A 19166-nucleotide genomic window follows, 5' to 3' on the forward strand; every position below is an offset into this window, starting at 1 on the left:
TTAGCTCAGGCTAAGGTTGGAGTTACTCCATTTTATTTTCACTACTTTTCATTTCAAATCAGCCTCCTGTGCAAAAAGATATCAGAGACCTGCTTTTCTTTTCATCTCTTTTTGTTTCTTTTTTAAAATGAACCAAACTTCATGTAACCAATGTGTCAGGAAGACAAAAGAATGCATTTGTGTCACATGCAGTGGGATGGCAGCCTGTCCCTGAGCATTTTTCATGTACTGTGAATGGTGAGAAAGGCAGCGTGGATTGACCCCGCAGTAGCTGCTCCCTGCTGCCTCTCCTGGCACTGGGTTTTCATGTGGGGGTACTTTGGTGCACATTTGTTCTGTTTGCTCTCAAAATTAACTAAAAAGGGCAATCTCGGAGATGGTACTGACACTGACTAAAGGATCTAAATCTGTGTCATTTCATGGGGATGATTTTCAGGGAGAAATAAATTTTGCTGAGCCTGCCATGTTTCAAAATGACCAATTTGCGCACATAAATACATTGCATTTTCCCCAAGAACACTGTTTCTGCAGTCTTCTTAGCAACAAACAGGCAGTTGTGGAAGAAAACTGCAGCTGGTGGGAATAACAAATAATGGAGCATTGCATGCTTTCCGTGGGGTACCTGGGTGCTTTGGAATTCTCTTCTCCCTGCATTCACAAATTCACTATTGAGTATGGGAGTGCTGACGGAATTTCTCTCTCCCCTTCATTTTAGTGTAGAACCTTTATGTATGAGTTGCAAGTGGTTTATGCATGAAGAGAAACTAATTTATGTGAAAGGAAACGTTACAGCCCACCAGCCAGAAATGTTTGTAACCATCTCCACCCCACCTGAGAATGCAGGATACAGAACTCTGTGTTATTTCACAGTTGAAAAGGAATCAGTTCAATCCATCCATGGCTGAATTACGTTTCTTCTGTTCTTTGTTTCCTATACTTTTTCCCTAAACAGCTACAACTGGCCACCATCAAAGACAGAATTGTATGAACCAATGTGGCATCTCCTCTGTCTTTTATTTTCCTTAAGCTTGACCTTTCTTCATGTGGCTTAGAGACCAACAGCTCTTGCTCTAACTTGTATTTCCTAGAGCAAGAAACAGACATGTGCCTCCAGTGAATTGGCCATTGTCTGGAGACTTTCCATGAGACCCTAGCTCTCATTATCTACCATCACATGCCTTGAGGTTTTCTTTTGTGTCCTGTTCCAGACCAAAGTTATGTTCTCTAGAGTTGGAGCCTCCCTCAAAGTCTGTCAGTGTTGTTACAGATCCACAAAGGGGAAAGCTTTCCTTGTTCTAAATTGTTCTGAGAATACTATTTCAATCTCAAGAGTTTTCTCTGAACTGACTGTATTATTAATCCCCCATGATATTTATCAGGTTACTCAGATTCTGATAGATTACAAGATTTTCACATTACCATCACTATCCTCTTCAGAGTAATTTTTAATCACCTCAATTAGCTTTTGTTTTGTGTCTTCCTGGGATTTTGTATCCAAAAGTTCTCATTTTACTTTCAAGGGCAGTTCTTTCATGAGATCATCATGAGAGATCTGCCCGCAATGAAATTCCAGAAACACTTTTGAGGTCCATAGCTTTTCCTGTCCCATTTCTATTTTTGCCCGCTAGTGACAGATTCTTAGGATTGCTTGTCAGCAGACAGAGCAGAAAAATAGACACAAGCTCTAAAGATTCAGCTGTATTCAAAGGCACAAGCCTGCAAATGCTTCAGCACACAAACTCAGCAGAATTTGGGATGGCTCATGTTAATCTGTGCCACAGGCTCTAAGGAAGTAGATTTCAAATTTGCTTCTGTTGTGGCCAGGTGAGCTCCCATGGCCATTGGTGATAGCTGTGATTTTATCCAGGGGCTCTACTTCAACAAATGGCAGTCAGACTAGTGGCATCACCATTGGTACCTTCTTGTTCTTTCAGGTCAGAGGGAAGGGCTCCCAGGCTGATAAGACAAAACCAATCCAGTACTTAGACATGTCATGTAAAGGCATTTTCCAGTGGATGATCTGTAGAAGGATTCCAGCAGATGTAAAGATAAAGGAAGTCCATTAACCACTCAAAAAAATAACAGTGAAACTTTAAGTACAAGCAGCAGCCCTGCAGGGAAGCACCTTCCCAATGTAAAACCTTGGGAAGCTTCCAATCATCAAAGACATGCTATTCCAATAGAACTGGGAGGAAAATGTCCTACCTCCTTCCACAGACCAGTCATGCCTGCACAAGAAGTACTGCAGTCCTACTAATGTAACAGAAACACCTTGTCACTGTTGTTGGTAGTGACAGTATTAGGTCAGAGTAGAAAAAAAAGGCACAGTTTTGTTAAGAAACATAACTTCATGGTTTGTTTAAATTCTCATGGGATCTGAAAGGCTACACCTGAGCCTTTCCAGGCTCACTTTGCAACATGCACATGTGCTCTGTCAAGGATGATCATAAGTCTCATGGCTTTGAAGCTGCTATTAATGCTAGGGTATTAAGGCTGCTTCTTCAAAAAATGAGAATTAGTTGTGTTGCTCAGTAAAAAATGTGTAGACAAGCTGTTTTATTTAAAGGCTTTAAGTAGAAGGCATTAAACTCCTGATAGGTAAGACAGCTGCTGTGATTAGTCACATTGATGTGGTTTTTGTTGTAAGTGGGGATTCCTTCCAAAGCCATGTTTTGTGATTGTGCAACTGAATGTGGAATTTGCGCAGCAGAGGGAAGGGACTCAGCTGTAGAATTTTTCCGTACAAATAAAGGACCATTCTGATTTTAAAAAGTAAGTCATGCTTGGTAATTTGCATGCAGTTTAAAGGGTGTCCATAATGCTGTTTGCCATTATCTGTTACTTCACTGACAGTAGGCACTTTGGGAAAAATGCTTCTTTCCATATAGAAGCAGAGATGCTGCTCCAAATGCCAATGCTGCTGCCATTGCAAGTTAGGCTGTTGAAGAACTAAACATTTTGGTTCGATGCTTTTTGGATGGCCCTGCAGATCAGCCCTGAGGTTGCTGCACAGTTGTAAACTAAGGGAAGACACAGACTTAACAGAAAAGTGGTACACCTGTAGCCCATATCCCTTTGGTTGTGGGATGTGTCAGCCTCAGTACACTGCAGAAATCCCAAAATAATTTGTCTGGGTGCTAATTTACTGCATTTCTCCACTGCAGCAAAGGTTTGCTCTGTCAGTGGAAAGCACTCCCTCACATATGAGCTGTGCATAGAGGGGCAGGCTCTGTGAGGAGCAAGCTACTCAAAGGAACCTTGCCATACACAGCGGAGTAATAGCAAACAGGCTGTGTTTTAGCAAAATTCTATTTCATAGAATTCTAAGAAATTCTGTTTCTTAGAATACTGGTAGTGTCTCTGAGCTTGGATATCAGAGTGCAAAATTCAGGGAATTTTCCAAGGCAGCCTGTGATGGGGAACAGATACTGCCAAATTACCTTTCTCTCTCTTTCTCTCTTTTTCTCTTTTTCTGTCTTTTTTTTTTTTTCCAATTTTCTCCCTATTTCCCAGCTGAGCACTTTTTTAAGCCTTCTGTGATGACACAGAAGTTGCAGTCAGTTAAGATCCTTTTCCCTGGCTAATGTTAGCTGCTGGCAGCCACGTGATAAGTGTTTGGTCATCTGCCTCCGAACTGCAAGGCTTTGCAGGCTGATTTGACATCAGCTGTTGGTGCTGGTGTACAAAAGTGGCATTCCTGCAGCCACTGCAGCCTCAGCTGTGTGGCCACAGCTGTGCCCTCTCACATGTCTGCGTGTGTGCCCTGAGCTGAGGGGCAGCCATCGATTGTGCAGGCAGCACTGGGAAATGGGACAGACAGCTCTCCCAGGGGAATGGCAGCGGTAGCATTCACATCTCAGAATCATGCTGGAAGGCAGGTCATGTCTTAGTTAACACAAGGTCTGAGCACCCTCATTTAGTAGCTGCCACTGGGGTAAAAGCATGGCCAGCACCAGCTCAGTGTGGCTGGCAGCAGGTCACTGCATGGGGAGCATACGGGGTGCTGGTGAGAGAAAAAAAAACCAGCTTCTCAGAGAGCACTGTGGAAGCTCCCCAGCTCACCAGCACTGAAAGTGTCCCTGAATAGTCTGCACTTACTTATTTATTTACAGCAGGGAAGGAGCAATCAGTTCTTACAGCGGTAGTTCGAGAACTGGAATTTGGTTCAGCTTTGTCTCCCAGCAGCCTCAGCCACAGTGGTTTTTGGGATACAGTTCCAAACACCAGCTCCTGTTGCTGCATGGTTCACGTTAGCTGAAGTGTTAGCAAGACACATGGGCAGTTATCTCAATATTCTCTAGTGTTCTGTGGATTGCAACAGGTTTTCCCTTCCCAATAGGACAGGCTCAAGGTGCCAGGGTGACACGCTGTGTGCACCACACCATGTTCATCTGTCACCAAGCTCATGAACAGCAGGAGAGCTGCACAGTACCTCTGAGTTTTAACATGTGTTCTATTAGAAACAGCTCGAAGCTCTTTCCAGCTATTTAAAAGGAATTTCAATCCTGCTTTGCTTTTTTTGTTAAATGAACATATGGTTATGGACAATTGGGGAAGGTAGCAGTTTTCATGAATAAACAGACTGATTAAGGGAAGAAACTAATTGTATAGAATACTGTTTTATATTTAATTAGTAAACTCTGCTTGAGAAACAAAATCCATGTTTTTTTGATGTTCAGTTTTGCCCTGTGGTTTTTCATTCCTTTCTATTCCAAAAGAACAAAGATAAAAGAGAGTGCAGAGAAAGTGTTCACATTTACACTCATATGTGTGTGATTTATGCAAGATTTATACATTTCATATTTACTTGTTACAAACATACTAATGAAAACTTTAAATCTCTTTAAAAAATACATAAAAAGAACCATCACCATGAAGTTCCAATGAAATTGAAGGTTCAGGCACTTAAGCTGAACAGATTAATGTGCATTTTGTTGCAGTAACCAAATTCAAATTGCAGGTGACCTGCATTAGATTTAAATCTCAGTGAAAGTTTAAATGCAATATACTTAGGAGCAGACAGCTAGTCAGTTTACTGGCTGATATGCTTAACCCTGAGAGTTGAGTGTGTGTGTGTGAATATATGTCAAAATGTCAGCTACTTTACAGTCAGGGTTGGTTTATTGACTCCTCAATTATGTTGCTCATAATTGATGAGTCTAATGATAACTTTAAAATGTTTCTAGTACTAGTAAAATTATTTTCTATTTTACTTGTTAGGTAATCTCTTAGGTTCTATAAATAAAAAGCTAGATTTTTTTTTTTTTGTAAATAGAGTGCAGTATTTAGATTCATAACTTGTTCTTTTGATGGAGCATTAAAAAGTACTGATTTCTAAGGGCTCCTGCTGATGAGCAACTCTAGTTTGAGGAGTTACTACTGGCAAGTGTTGTTTCTTTCATCTGCTGGTAGTTATCAGTCCCTTAGGAGGAGCAGCACGCAGACATTCTGTCAGCTCTCCGGTGATTATAACTTGTAGCACAGCAGCATATATGCATCTCACAGGTTAATGTATAATGTATGTACCTGATAAGCATGTCATCATACTCAGTACCATTCTAAGTGAGGGTTTTATATCATATAATATTATAACCATCAGAAGGTTTAAGCTGCAGCATTTAACCTGTTTGCTTGTGTATCTTTTATTTCCCCCCAATCATGGGCAAAAAAGAGGGACAGATGCCGGGAACTATGGACTTGAAAGATTCAATAGAGGGACCCCATCTCCACCTGAAAACAGTAGGGTGAGGTCCAGAGTCACAGGGTTTCTCCTGCTGGGATCCCTGTGATGGGATCAGTTTCAGCCTGAAGACGGGAGGAGGAAAGTCTTTGTTCCATTTGACAGGAGTTTACTGCAAGCCATCCCATCATTTTACTAATTCTCAGTCGTCATCTGCTTGGTTATGTTCTGATATTAATCATCAAGCACCTAGGAGATAAGAAAACCCTGATCAAGAACCAGGAAGCCAGTGTAACAGGGAAAATTCCCTATATGAAAAAATGAGAAGCACAGAAGACAAGACTCAGTAGTTGCTGCTTCTGCTTAATTCTGTTAGAGCAAGAGTCAAACACTGTGGAAGAGTAGCAGCTGTGTTTCATCCAGGCTGGAAAACCTTGTCTGATTAAAAGACAACTTGAGATGCCTGAGCTTTTGCTCTCTGCTTTGGATTTGGTTCTGCCAGAGCTGCCAAGTAGGTACTGGCTGCTGACTCTTCTGTCCAGTTTATCAGCAAGGCTCCACCAGCCAGTGAAATGTAGCCCTGGCAGATAATACTGGAGTCAGAATGAATAAAGGGAGAATATTCATACCAACTCAGCGTATTATTGCAACAGCATTGCCTTATTGATTTATTCCCTGATGCTCTGCAAACACTCTACACTCAATAGTTGTTCAGTTTCCAGTTGAAGTCAGCAAATCATATTTCCCAGCCTTAAGTCTGGCAGCTGATTTTTCCCATGAGAGACGCCAAAGACTGTACAGTTTTCATAGGCCCATTTGCTCTCAAATATTCAGTCTGTAGTGTAATAAATATACCATTTCATATCCCTTTCTGCACTTACAAATAAGTTCATTTTCCACTTGATAAACTATCCTGTGTGAAGCTCTTACGTGCATTATAGTGATGTATCTGATGTTTTCAACTATGCTGTCTGCTAAATAATGAGACATAAAACAGCTCTTGACAGAAGTTAAAGGAGAAAAGTTAAAGAATTCATTGCATCTCTGCAGCAAGCCTGGCTGCTGGCCTAGTAGGTACCCTTAGTTTGCACTCAGGATAACATGATTTAGGCTTGCATGTTGAAAAATACCAAGGAACATGTTCCCATTTCACTGAAATCTTTGGAAGGTAGAAGAGGAGCATCCATAGCATGAAATAACTTCATGGCAGATCCCTGCAGTGCACAGCTCCCACTTGGTCCCAGGAGTCCCATGGCATTTATCCACCATGGATGCACTTCCTGAGCTGCAGTTGCTAGAGGACTATCAGACACTTCACTTTCTTTCCAGCTTTGGAGATGAAATACCTGGAAGGCCAAGAGACAGAAAATTGCATTCAGGGCTTGACCTGAGATTAATTTTTAGATGCCTTAGGCAGCTTCACTGTAGCCAGGGGGTGTGCAAAGGAGTGTTTTAGAATAGAGTTTGCCACAAGCAGTACCTGTGAAGATGTTTTCACAAAAATGTGCATTGTGTTTTTCTCCTTTGCAAAAGAAAATAAGGTCAATTACCATTACTACTGTGAAATCAGTATTAGACTGTCAGGTAGCAGGAAAATGTAGAAATACTTGAATTTATCTCCTCACCTTCATGCATTTGAGCAAACAGGGGAGAAGGGTTGTGTGTTCTCATTTGATTAAGTTTGGTAAGGATCAGCCTAGAGAGGAGCAAAGTGATTCGCAATTCTGACCCGTGGAAGAAACTGTTGGGGCTTTTATTCTTTTATTCATGTTACACTCTCACAAAGCCCTTTAGCCAAGTACCTGCTGCCTCATCCCCATGCTTTCAAGTAATTCAGATGCTGGAAAAGGGAGCAAGAAAAAATTAATAAATAACTGTTTCTGTTTCCTTGTGACTGATGCCATGTATTTCCTCAGTGTATTGAGAGGATTGCTGCCAGAAAAAAACACCTACTAACTGCAACTTGGATAGCTCTGGTAGCTGTAAACATTCCAGGCTGCTAATACTGGTTCTTAGTTCACAGGCTGAAATCTTGAACAAAGTGGGGATTTCTGAGATCCTTAGTTTAGCCCTTCTTCTCTGTGCTTTACATCTCACCTGCATGCAATGCTAAAACCTCCTCAGTTCCCCATCTCAACTCTTATGGAAATGACAGATAGCAGGCATTCTGAAGATGACCCACAAGCACCAAAGTCTGAATTCAGAAAAAGGGCAGTACTGGAGGGGTGTGTGGTGAAATATGAGCATATTTAATACTAAAGAGAGAGCTAAATAGGAAGTCTTCGTGCATTGATGGTGCAGAAGAGCAGCTGCACAAGTAGGTACAAAAAGAAGTGAAATTCACAAAGCCTCATTTTTTCACAAATTTTTGACTCATGACCTAGGGAATAGCATCATGGTCTGAAGATGACAAGCCATACATTTAAGTTCCTTGGCATTTCAGATACTGAACACCTTCCCTGCAAATAGGGAATGCAATGTGGTATCCAGTTAGAAACCTCATTGATCTGTTCTGTCTTGGGGATTTGGCTGCTGTAAGCATTTCTGCCTTACCAGAATAAACAGCTGTGCCACACCATGAAAAAAAGGATCACGATGATTTCTTTCATGTGATCAAGGAAATCTGTGGATTTATCAGTTTTCATGTGCTCAAACTAAAACATTGCACCAACTAAGTTACTTTGTAGAAATCACAGATTTTAATTCTGGAGCAGAAAGTTTCTTATGGAAATAATGCTTTTTAGTTTTTGAAATGCTTGTGTGACAAAGCACAAATGTTTTTGGCACTATTTTGTGGTGTTGTAGTTCCAGAAGGTCAGTTAACAACCACTGCACTAGAATTTATAAATGGAAGGTTATGTTAGAGCCAAATTTCTTAAAGTTGCTTGTGTTACTCCATTAACTAGGGTGAGCCTTTGCTGTCTTTTAAGGTTGACCAAGGTTATATGATTTTTATTGGCAGGGAGGGAGAGTGGGGGTTTTTTTAGGAAGTCTGACTGCAGAATTTTAGAGTTTTAGTTATAATTTTTTTATGCATCCCACAGTGTCAGATTGCAGATTAATACTGCAAATCCTCCTTCCCCTTCCACATAGTTTATAGCAGTCAAATTTGATAGTATATTGTCCAGTTCATCCAGGTTGAAGCAGTGGTGGATCCTCCCCTGTCTAAGGTCATGCTTACAGCTCTCCTGAACTGGGATTTTTCCTGAATATCTCCTTTTCTGCTTGTGAATAATCAATTACCCCTGAAGATCTCAGAGTAGCTACTACAGTGTATCTCCATTCCTGGTATTTGTTGCTTACTTTCAGGAATACCTTTTTATAACAAAGAAGAGCTTCGTCATGGCTAGCAACTCTTTAAGGAACAGTACAAACCGTATTTTTCTCAGAACCAAAGTCCTGTATAGCTTAATTTATTCTTCTTGGTAGTTCTTCCTCCTGAGTTTAAAGATAAATGGAAGAAAATGAGACTAGCTGAGCTGGTCAGAGTGCTAACAATGCCAAGGTTGTGGGATCAATCCCTGTATGAATCATTCACTTCAGTGCTGGATTCAATGATCCTTGTGGGCTCCTGCCAACTAAGAATATTGTGTGATTCTATGAAATGTACTAAGGAACTGTATTTTGCTGCCACCGTATCGACTTGTGACATTCTGTGTCAGAAGTTGAAGCCATTGCAGAGGCTACTGGATTTATGTTCATTTTTTCATATAATTTATTGGCTGTCTTTGTTTTGCATCTCTGCATTGCTTTATTATCAAAGGTTACAACCCAGCTTTACTGAAGTCATGGCAAATTTGGACTGAGAGACAGTAAAGTCCACAGGAATAAATATCACAACAAGAATCTGGTCATTCTCAGGGGACACAACCCCAGCTGCTGACCACACCAGTATTTGAAATTCCCTGGGTGACAGAGTTCAGTGTCCTTATCTCTTGTGAGTATACAAAGAAAGAGCATGAAAAACACAGACAATTCTCCAATCTTATCCAAATCTCTCAAATCTTACTTCACCAATGGTCTCATTACAGCCTTAGTGTATTAAAAAGATCTCACAAGTCTTATCAAGAACATCCATACTTTAAAAAAGCAGCATTAACTTTGAAGACTTAATCTGTTTTGTTTTGACTTTATTGTTGTAGACCATACCGTTGTAGACTAAGGTCAAGGACACCTTTTAGAGTGATAAAAACTCATCTACTCATCCAGTGGAGCAGTTTGTTTTGACTTCTTTGATTTTGCCCATCCCTTAACTCCAAGACTGTTTTTTTAATCATCGGGCTGCTGGCACAAAAAAAAAAACCCAAAAAAAAAAAAAAAAAACCAATTGAAAATGGCATGTTGGCAAAGAATACCATTTGGAAAAGGGCATATTGGCAGATAGTTGCTCAAGATGCTTTTCACCTTTTCAAGGTCAGGTTTAGTTCCCATTTCAGTAAAAATTGTTTCAGACGTGAATGTAAGCATTCCTGCCTGCACAGGAAGATGCTGGATCACCAGAGGCAGACTTTATGAAATCCTCCCAAGGGCCTTGTCCTATCCATGGTACTGCATTGAGCCTTTGTCCTGGAACAAAGGTTTCTTGTTTGCTCCAGTGAGGTGGAGATTAATGTCTCCTTCATGATTGTTCAGGTTTCACACAAAGGGTCTGTTTTGCATGAGTGGCTGGAGCAGGCAGAAAAGGAAGCATCAAAAATTGTCCCTGCAGCAATGTTTCTGCTCAGACTCCATGTTCACAGTAGGAAGAGCAGCAAGGGGTGCAAAAAACTTGGGACAGAAGAAAGTTACTAAGATGGGAGATGGACAGTTATCAAAAGGAGACCAGAAATCTGACATCTTTGGTTTATTAAGGCTTTTTATAAGTGAAGTAAAATATTCTTCTTTCTGTAAAAAAATTAGGCAGCATAATTCATTGGGAAGATATAATGACTACCTTAAATAATTTAGTGACCCAACGCAGCCTGGAAAATACCACCTAAGTACTTTCAGCAGCAGCTGGGGAGAAAGCAGATGTGGCATTGTGTTAATGCTATCAGAGCATCAGTGAATTGTGCAGCTGCTGGACATGCCTTTATTTCTAAAGACTGTAGTGCTCTGTCACTCTGGAAAGCCGGGGGAGGTGGGGGGAGATTTAGATATGTATAAACCAATTATTTCAGGAGGAGATAGAAAGTTAGGGGATATTCCCACAAGCAGGCCCTGGTTCCTCTGCCACTTGACAAATTTTATGAAGGCTGATTGCAGCTTTACACCCCCTGCCCAGAACACAAAGTGCACAGAAATCTATACTGACTTGCATGTGCCTGAGGGATCATCATTGTCAGAGAATGTCCTTGTGATTCAAGTCATTATCATAAATCAGTTTCAGATGTGACTGCGGTCTGACGTTTTTACTGCTCACAGATCCAGGGCTTTTTGTTTAATGGGACCCCACAATTTTTCAGGTTGGAAAGGCCTCAGGAGTTCATCAGGTCCAGCCTTTGTGCAGAGCAGTGAAGTCAGAACAAATTCCCTGGGCTTTGGACAGTCTGTTCCTCAAAACTTCACATTTCCCACACAAGGACCCAATTTCTGACCATTTCTGAGTTACGTGGCCCATGAACACACATCATAATGTGTCTCAACAGAGCATCAGACTACAGCAGCCTTGGCCCTGAGATTTGCTCTGTTGGTTAGAGCATGCTGCTGATAACATTAAGGTTGTGGGATAAATCCCTGTGTGGGCCAGTTGGACTTGATAATCCTTGTGGGTCCCTTACAGCTCAGAATATCCTGTGGTCCATGACTTAACGCCTCAGAGTCTCCAACAATTTGGGATGATGAATTCAGGTTGTTCTCTGTGTACCTGCAGGTGTGTCTCTGCAAAGGCTGCTGTCTGACAGGAAATACAGCAAAGATAGCACGAGTCTGCAGGCTCACTCTGGCAAGGACCAGGTTATGGTCTGCAGCAAGCTTCTGTAGCCAGGCAGTGATGCTGGCCTCAGGTGTTGTGTGAAACCCAGTAATTCCTCCACAGATTGCAAAAAACCTTATGATTCTTTATAGAACTGTGCTTCAAAAAAAGAAAAGAAAATAGCTACCAACCAAACTGAAAAAAAAACAAAAAACCTTAAGTCTTTAGAGACAACAAGGTTTTTACTTTATTATTTTCATAGTAAATTGGATACAATTTCCGGTAAACAGGCAATCATGCCTTTGTGATAAAACCTAGACTTTATGATTTCTTGGCCCACAATAAAACGCAAAAGCTCTGTGTTTTATTTTTTCTGTGTTTAAATCAATGAGTAGCTGCATAGCCTTCCTTCACAAGAGCCCTGTTGAATTCCTTCTGTATTTTTCAGCTACCTGAGAGGTGCATGGTAGCTTCAGGAGGTATTAGGACTTTGTATTCTGTGCCACACCTCTATTCAACACGGAAGCACAGCTCCAGGGGAATCGGAAAAGGGGGGTAACTATTAACTTTACTGTTGCTTCCATACTAGTAAGCAGTTAATAGTTACAAACTGTCTTTACTTATTTTTTACTTCATAAAAATACAGAAGTGCAGTTTCTTTTGACAATAAGATGCTAGAGTAAGATTTTGAGTGAAAAGCTCCAGTACCATGTAGTCACTTAGAGAACTAAATTTTTAAGGTTGATGAAGGTATGGATTTGAAATAGCCGTAAAAACGCTATTTAGCACTAACTATTTAAACAACTTTTTTTCCCAACATCTTACAAAATAGATTATTGAACAGAGAAGAGAAATCCAGCATTTGACATGGACGCTAGTTAGAACAAGATATTATCTTGACTTCAAAAATGTATCTGTGAAATCAGCTCATCTTGTGTGATACAAGCTCTGAAAGGAGAGAGAATTATGGAAGTTCTGTTTATGTCAGAAAGAGAGAGGCCATGGAGACATTTGGCAAATCAGGAGATCCAACCACATAAGACTCAGGCTACTTTTTGATTTGTTTATTGCACAGTTCAAAAGGCTAAATCATGTGATTTATGTTCCTCCATAAAAGTAAAAGTTCTAAACTTAGCTAAAACTATCCCAAAGACCCTAGGTGCAATTCAAAGCTGAGATGTGCAATAATTTTCAAAGTGGGTTTCCTCTGCCCTCACTGGGCACCATGTAGCATAAATGGTAATAGGAAATGAACAAGGCATGGGTTAAATTAAGCTGCAATCCTCAATACACACATACAACAATATCTTTAGGGTAAAACACTTGACTTGGACAGCCATACTTCTGCAAATATATCAGGTTCAACAAATGATATGAAACATATGCTGAGATGTTTTTTGCAGGAGAAAAACAGGGACTGCATTTCATCACAGAATAACCTTTACCAGGTTAACCATCTTCCACAATAAAACCTGTTATTCCAGACTCATTCCAGGTTGGCATATGTCTAACCTATTTTTAAAAACATCCATTTTGGATTCCTTAATTTCTTTCTGAGGAACATAGAACCATACCATGTCTCCGTCATCTGCCAGTGTTTCTTCTTACTGAAGATTGCACAAAGACTAGAAAAGTTGTACTGTTGTTCATAGCTCACTGGGATACTATTTTGTGCTTTATATTTATCAATGAACGTCTCAAAAAATAGGCAGTTTTCTCCAAGTGCCGAAAAGCAAATCAGTCTGGCACCCTGCAGTTTGCTATACACATGACAATAGCCTTTGTTAGCATAATGTATTATAATGCATTATGTAGTGGGTCTCTGAGGTTTAGTAATCCCTGTCAGCAACTAGAATAAATGGAAATAGCTTCCAGGAGATGCAAGGCCTATGAAAAGACTGTTATTTTTCAAGAACTAGAAGCATTCAGACTCACACATGCAGCCTTTGAAACAAAATCTCATGAACAATCTTTCATCACAATCATTTGTGAAAGTCAAATGCTATAATTGTACTTAAGAGAATAAAGAGAAATTGAACTGAACATTAGCAGTTCTGTACTTGCCCTATTGGAAAAAAAAGATTCGGTGCATTCTCTTAGGCTTGGTGGCAGCAGCAGTTTTTAATTTTGACTTTTGAATATGTTTAGACATGGAATTTGTTAGCTGAAGATAGCCAGGTTCCACATAAAAATAGGCACACCTCTTTGAGGAGGGTGTCTAAGCCACAAGTGAGAGCATTTTCTACTTTAATGCACAACTGTGTTGAAAAAAAAAGTCACTAATATTAGATAACGGAGCATAAAACCTGCATGGGCTGAAGGTGCACCAGGATTACTGAGCTCCTGAAGCCATAACTCCCATGCAGCCTGGGAAAGGGATCTCTTACACTACACTTGCCCTGCTTTTTGTGCCCTTCCCCTCGGCATCTCCCAGTGACCTTTAGCAGGGAGATAGTACTAATCTAGCTGGAGCTTTGATGTGAGCTAGTACAGCTGCACTAGTTTCCTTATGGTGCTGTGAGTTGTTGACACATTTAGTAAAGTTTTTCAAATTTTACTAATGTAGAACAATTGAGGGCAAAATACCAAAACTCAAAACCCTTCAGATCAATTGAAATTACTAAAACATCTTTAGAAATGCTTAGGTAACTGTTCTTTATACTGTAATTGATAATACATAAAACAGTCTTTATGCAGAACTGCTTATTCTCTGTAGCATTCCACTCTGCTATTTACACCTTTGTTTCTTCCTGTATTTTTAAAGCACTCATCACTGGTCAGTTGACATTCCAGTTAAATAATCAAAGTCTTTAACAAAACTGTCCTTTATTAATATCATGCTGCACTCATACCATAAGGCATCAGAAAATCAAATAAGCTCTGTTGCTAGAATTCTACAAGAAAAATCCTTATCCCCAAAACACTGAAATGCTTTGGCCTCAGCAGAGTTGCCAGGTACAACACTCAACAGCAAATGCAATTGCAGCCTGAAGCTGCAGTGCCACTCTGTATGCACATTGCTTGCCTCTGCAGAAGCTTTCACTGTTTAGTCTTCATCTCTTGATTAGATTAAATGAAGGTATAGCTGTAACCCTAACCAAGCCATTTATTCTATATTTAACCTTGCAGACGTGCATAGAAATGCAAGTGGGGGGGAAAAAACAGGGTTAACTTAGGAGAAACATAGGAAACAGTAATAATAATTAGTAACAGTAGTAATAATTTACCTCTTGGTAAATCTACTTCCTAAAGTCTTTCCTGATCTGAGTCACAGGAAGTTGGCACTGTGTATTCCAGTAGAGCCAATCTCTAATTGTCTGTGCCACATTTTCCTGGACTACTGTTACCATCTTCTCCGGTCTGTCAGGCATCACCTTTCACTGAGATAACAGCAATCATCCTAAGGACCAGAATCACAAAAAAGCTGACTTCATCCTATTTTCAGAACATGCCATCTGTAACAAAATTAGCAACTGAAATACCTTCCTGCTTTGCATGTTTAGTGTTATTCTTTGCCTGAAGTAGAGCCTGGGTTTTTTCCACTACATTTTGTCTTTGAAACAGTAAAGTCGCAAGCACTCTAGGATTTGAATTGCAGAGGGCTCGAATGATGCAAAGCATTAATTTATTTTCCTGATGCTTTGTTCCCTCTGGGCATTGAGAATATCATCCATCCCATAAGATGATAGAGAGGGCTCTCTTAGCAAAATGAAACTAGTTATCAGTCCTGCAACCAAAAGGATGGAAGCATGCTGAGACAAAAATAGAAGGTCCTTCTGCTGCCATGCCTCACCTCCTCAAACTGCTTATTCTTGAGCTTAGCAGTCTTTATCCACCAGCTGCTGTGTAAGTGCTCTTTGCAGCCATTTACCAGCACAGCTCTCTGCTGGTCAGGGGTGGGGAAGGCTGCAGTTTGCAACAGCTGAGGGGGAATGACCACTCACCACCTGGGTGTGAGTCATTCTCCCTGACTGGCAACCTGACCTTACTCTGGTGGGAGCGGGGTGGAGATTGTTTCTATTAGGGCCAGAAGGAAACCTTGAGAGAGCAGAATTGAGTACAGTACCTTTGGTCACTCATTTGCTTGCCTCTCTAACCATATTCAACACTTTTCAGTGGCTGTTGCAGAGGGAAAGACTGCTCTGTTTGCCTTTTGCTGGCAGTGGGCAGGCTCTGCTGTTAGCATACACATGTGGAATCTGGCAGCAGCAGCAACTATATTGCTCATTAGGGCACTAAATGGCATTGTGCAGTGAAAACAGTGTAAAGGTCCTTGCTTTCATGAAAAGAGCAAATTATAAGGAAGAGTGGGAATCTTTATATCTTACTTTATTTCCTGGGCTTTGAAGAAAGATTTGACAAAATATTCCCTGTATGACTGCTTTATGGGTGATTTGCAGTGAGTGCAAGTGACTGCAGTCTGCCCAAGGGTGTCTCCAGCAATGAAAGAATTCACTCTGTTGTTGTACGGTTACTTTTTAATAACTGAATTCTCAACCATACAACCCCCTCTGCTCTAGATGTCCCCTCTGCTTCAGTCATACCCTGTACAAGTAGATTGGCACAAGAAGTGCTCAGTTGTTTTGTCTTCTGCTCTTCCCTTCCTCCACTTACTGTTCTGCGTAGAGGTGATGGAGATACACTGCAAGACAGCATCAAATTAGTCAAGTAAAACATGCAATTGTAACAAAAAAAATAGTAGTTCCTACCCTAAGAAGTGGAGAAGAAAACTGAAGATGGACCTTTATGCAGGAATGTGAAATGTTTTGTTCACCACACAGAGGGTCAGAACACAGCACCTCCCACAGGCCATTCAGAGACAGGCCTTGGGAAGCTCCTGCAGTCTGGGTGCTTGGAGGCTAAGCAGAAAGAACAACTTCTGACACCCTATCAAAGAATGAGAATGAAATCCCAGCTGTCTAAGAGGTGGTAGGACTTCAGAGACTAGTTTGAAAAGTCATCTGAACATGTAGGGATGTGACAACTCGATAAAAAGAAAAGACCTAGCTGCTATGATCCTAGGTGGTAGGCTAAATCGTACACCGAGTGGTTATAGAGTCTTACAGACTCTATTGTACAGCCAATGTGCATATTTTACAGGGTGCACAGATTTGTAACCTGACAAGAGGAGTCAGGTTAAATGCCAGAGCATTTAAGGTCCCCAGTTTTGCACCATCCAGTCAGCTTACTTCCATAATATTCACTTTACAATAAATAACAATATAAGAATAACAAGAATAATTGTCATAAGAATTGTTACAAGAATAACAATAAGAAGTAATTTTTTATATCACAAAATCAAATTAAATTACAGAGTAGTTATACCTGAAGATATGCTTTCTTATAGGGAAAGTCCTGTAAGGACTGTTAGGACTGTTCTTCAGTGAGTGTCTTGAGCAGAAGCCAAACCTGCAGCTGCCCACACCCCCTTCAGCTCAGATGGAAACCTCAGGACTGGCCAAAAAATTAAACAGCATGTACTACCACTGTACCAATTGCCATTGGTTTTTCGTGGAAATCTCCCTTTCCTGTATGGAGTAAACAGCACACTCTTTAATGAAAATAACAAGACTTAGTGGATTTGTAGCCTGAGAGCACCATGTCTGCAGGACTGTGCTGAACACCTTTGCCTTGCTGCAGACTTACTGCATACCAACAGTACTCTTTCCAGCAGCAAATTTAAACCCCTAGTCTTAGATTCAGGTCAGATCTCTGGGTCTTGGAGGACTTCAAATCTTTAGTTACTGAGAAATTTGATAATCTGTTTAGGAGTACAAGTGTTTTAACCAGATCAAGTGCTGTAAAAATCTGCGAGTTTACTGTTTGAATAACAATAGACCATTCAAGTACAACCACTTGCAGAAACCATAAAAATTCTTTCTCTATGCATCACTCTTGGTATGTGAGGAAAATTAAGAGTAGGAATTGCTTCTGAAGTTAAGGTATCTCTCTTATGTACACACATGTATTCAAATGCAAGCTACATATAAATCTATACTATGTATATTTACCATTAGTAGAGTTATCTACTCATAAGTAAACAAATATTTTAGTCCAGGAGGGCCTACCTTTTCTTGTGCTTCCCTTCTGAAATATAAAGATTTTTTAATTTTGTTCTTTCTAGCTCTGTTTTGTGATGTTTTGGACGCCAAACGTGTCAGAGAAGATTTTAGTTGACATAATTGGAGTAGACTTCGCTTTTGCAGAGCTGTGTGTCGTTCCTTTGCGCATCTTCTCCTTTTTTCCACTTCCAGGTAAAAAAATATAAAGAAAATAAAAGTTCTGTAACCTTGCTGGCTCCTTCAGAGCATAAGCATTATATAATAAAAGTTAATACTTCTATCAAAGAGCAAGACAAGGTGGACAACAATAATCAAATTATTTCAGATTTCTATCTCTGTAATTAAATGCAACATCTTTTAGTCTTTTCTGCTTATGTGACAAGACAGTTTCATAATAAAGGTAAACTACAAATACAATAATAAGTACGTGTAGATACCCTTTTTGTACCTGTTACACCATGTGCCACACAGGAGCCAGATGGAAGTTTTTCCTTGGTAGAACTTCTCTTTAAGGAAGGGGATAGTTTGGGTTTTTTTAATGAAGAAAACAGAATGGATTGACCAATAAATTGTTCTCTAAAAGAGAACAGCTTCTAGGAACAAGTGCTGTCCATAACAGATTTTTTTTTCTTCATTTTCCCAAATCAGTATATTAGGGCAATTTGAACATAAGATCTACTTGCTTTCCAGTAGGATGCAAAGTTACCAGCAGTAAGTTTTGCAGTGGTTATTTCTGAACAGTGCTCTCTGCATGGAAAAGCTGCATATGAAATTACTGACTTTATTTTTTTTACTATTCTTGCTTCTTTTTCTCCCCTGTTTATGAACAGTGACTGTCAGAGCACACTTGACTGGTTGGCTGATGACTCTGAAGAAGACATTTGTGTTGGCACCCAGCTCAGTGCTGCGGATTATCGTCCTCATCACCAGTCTCATTGTGCTGCCTTACTTAGGGTAAATCATTATTCCTCACAGAACCCCTGGATTTGCTTTCCTCTTCATTCCTCTTCCCTGTCACTTGATAGCTGAATTTGCATAGCTGGGAACATTTTCTCCAAATACTAACCATGATACAAGGCCTAAAAAGTGTCACTATCTGGAAAAGAAACATTTACAAATGTACAAGCATGACTGCTCTAGACAGGCACAATTGTGATGTCCCTTTGGAAAAAATACACAAATGTCAAAGAGGCAAAAATGTATCCTAAGGGGAATTTATTTCCATGTTATTAAACTCACTGTTAAGAAAGCTAATGGAACAATATCTTGTTTATAAGCTTAATAATCTATTCTACAGCACTCTGTACAAGACTTTAAATTCTTAGTCCATAATTTGATTCAATGTGCTTCTTTTACTAAACAGTGTAGCCATTAAAAACAAACGAGTCCTTTAAAATACCAGTTATTCTCTTAGGCAGTGTATTGTGTCTTTGAAGAAAATATTTCTATCATCAGAGTGGTTATATATGCCAGTGAAAATGTAATTATGAATCATGCACTCTCACACAACAATGACTGCTTTCTTTCTATG

General features: G+C 40.1%; 1 protein-coding gene across 1 annotated transcript in view; it reads left to right on the top strand.

Moving 5' to 3' along the window:
- The window catches only part of ANKH (ANKH inorganic pyrophosphate transport regulator), a 106749-nt gene that overhangs the window by 75605 nt on the left and 11978 nt on the right, over positions 1–19166 (top strand). Inside the window, exons 9-10 of the mRNA XM_058032973.1 lie at positions 17698–17827; positions 18466–18589. Coding sequence (XP_057888956.1) covers positions 17698–17827; positions 18466–18589 — 254 coding nt within the window. The remainder of the gene's footprint in view (positions 1–17697; positions 17828–18465; positions 18590–19166) is intronic.

The sequence above is a fragment of the Melospiza georgiana genome, chromosome 1 (genome assembly GCF_028018845.1).
Source record: "Melospiza georgiana isolate bMelGeo1 chromosome 1, bMelGeo1.pri, whole genome shotgun sequence".
NCBI lineage: Eukaryota > Metazoa > Chordata > Aves > Passeriformes > Passerellidae > Melospiza > Melospiza georgiana.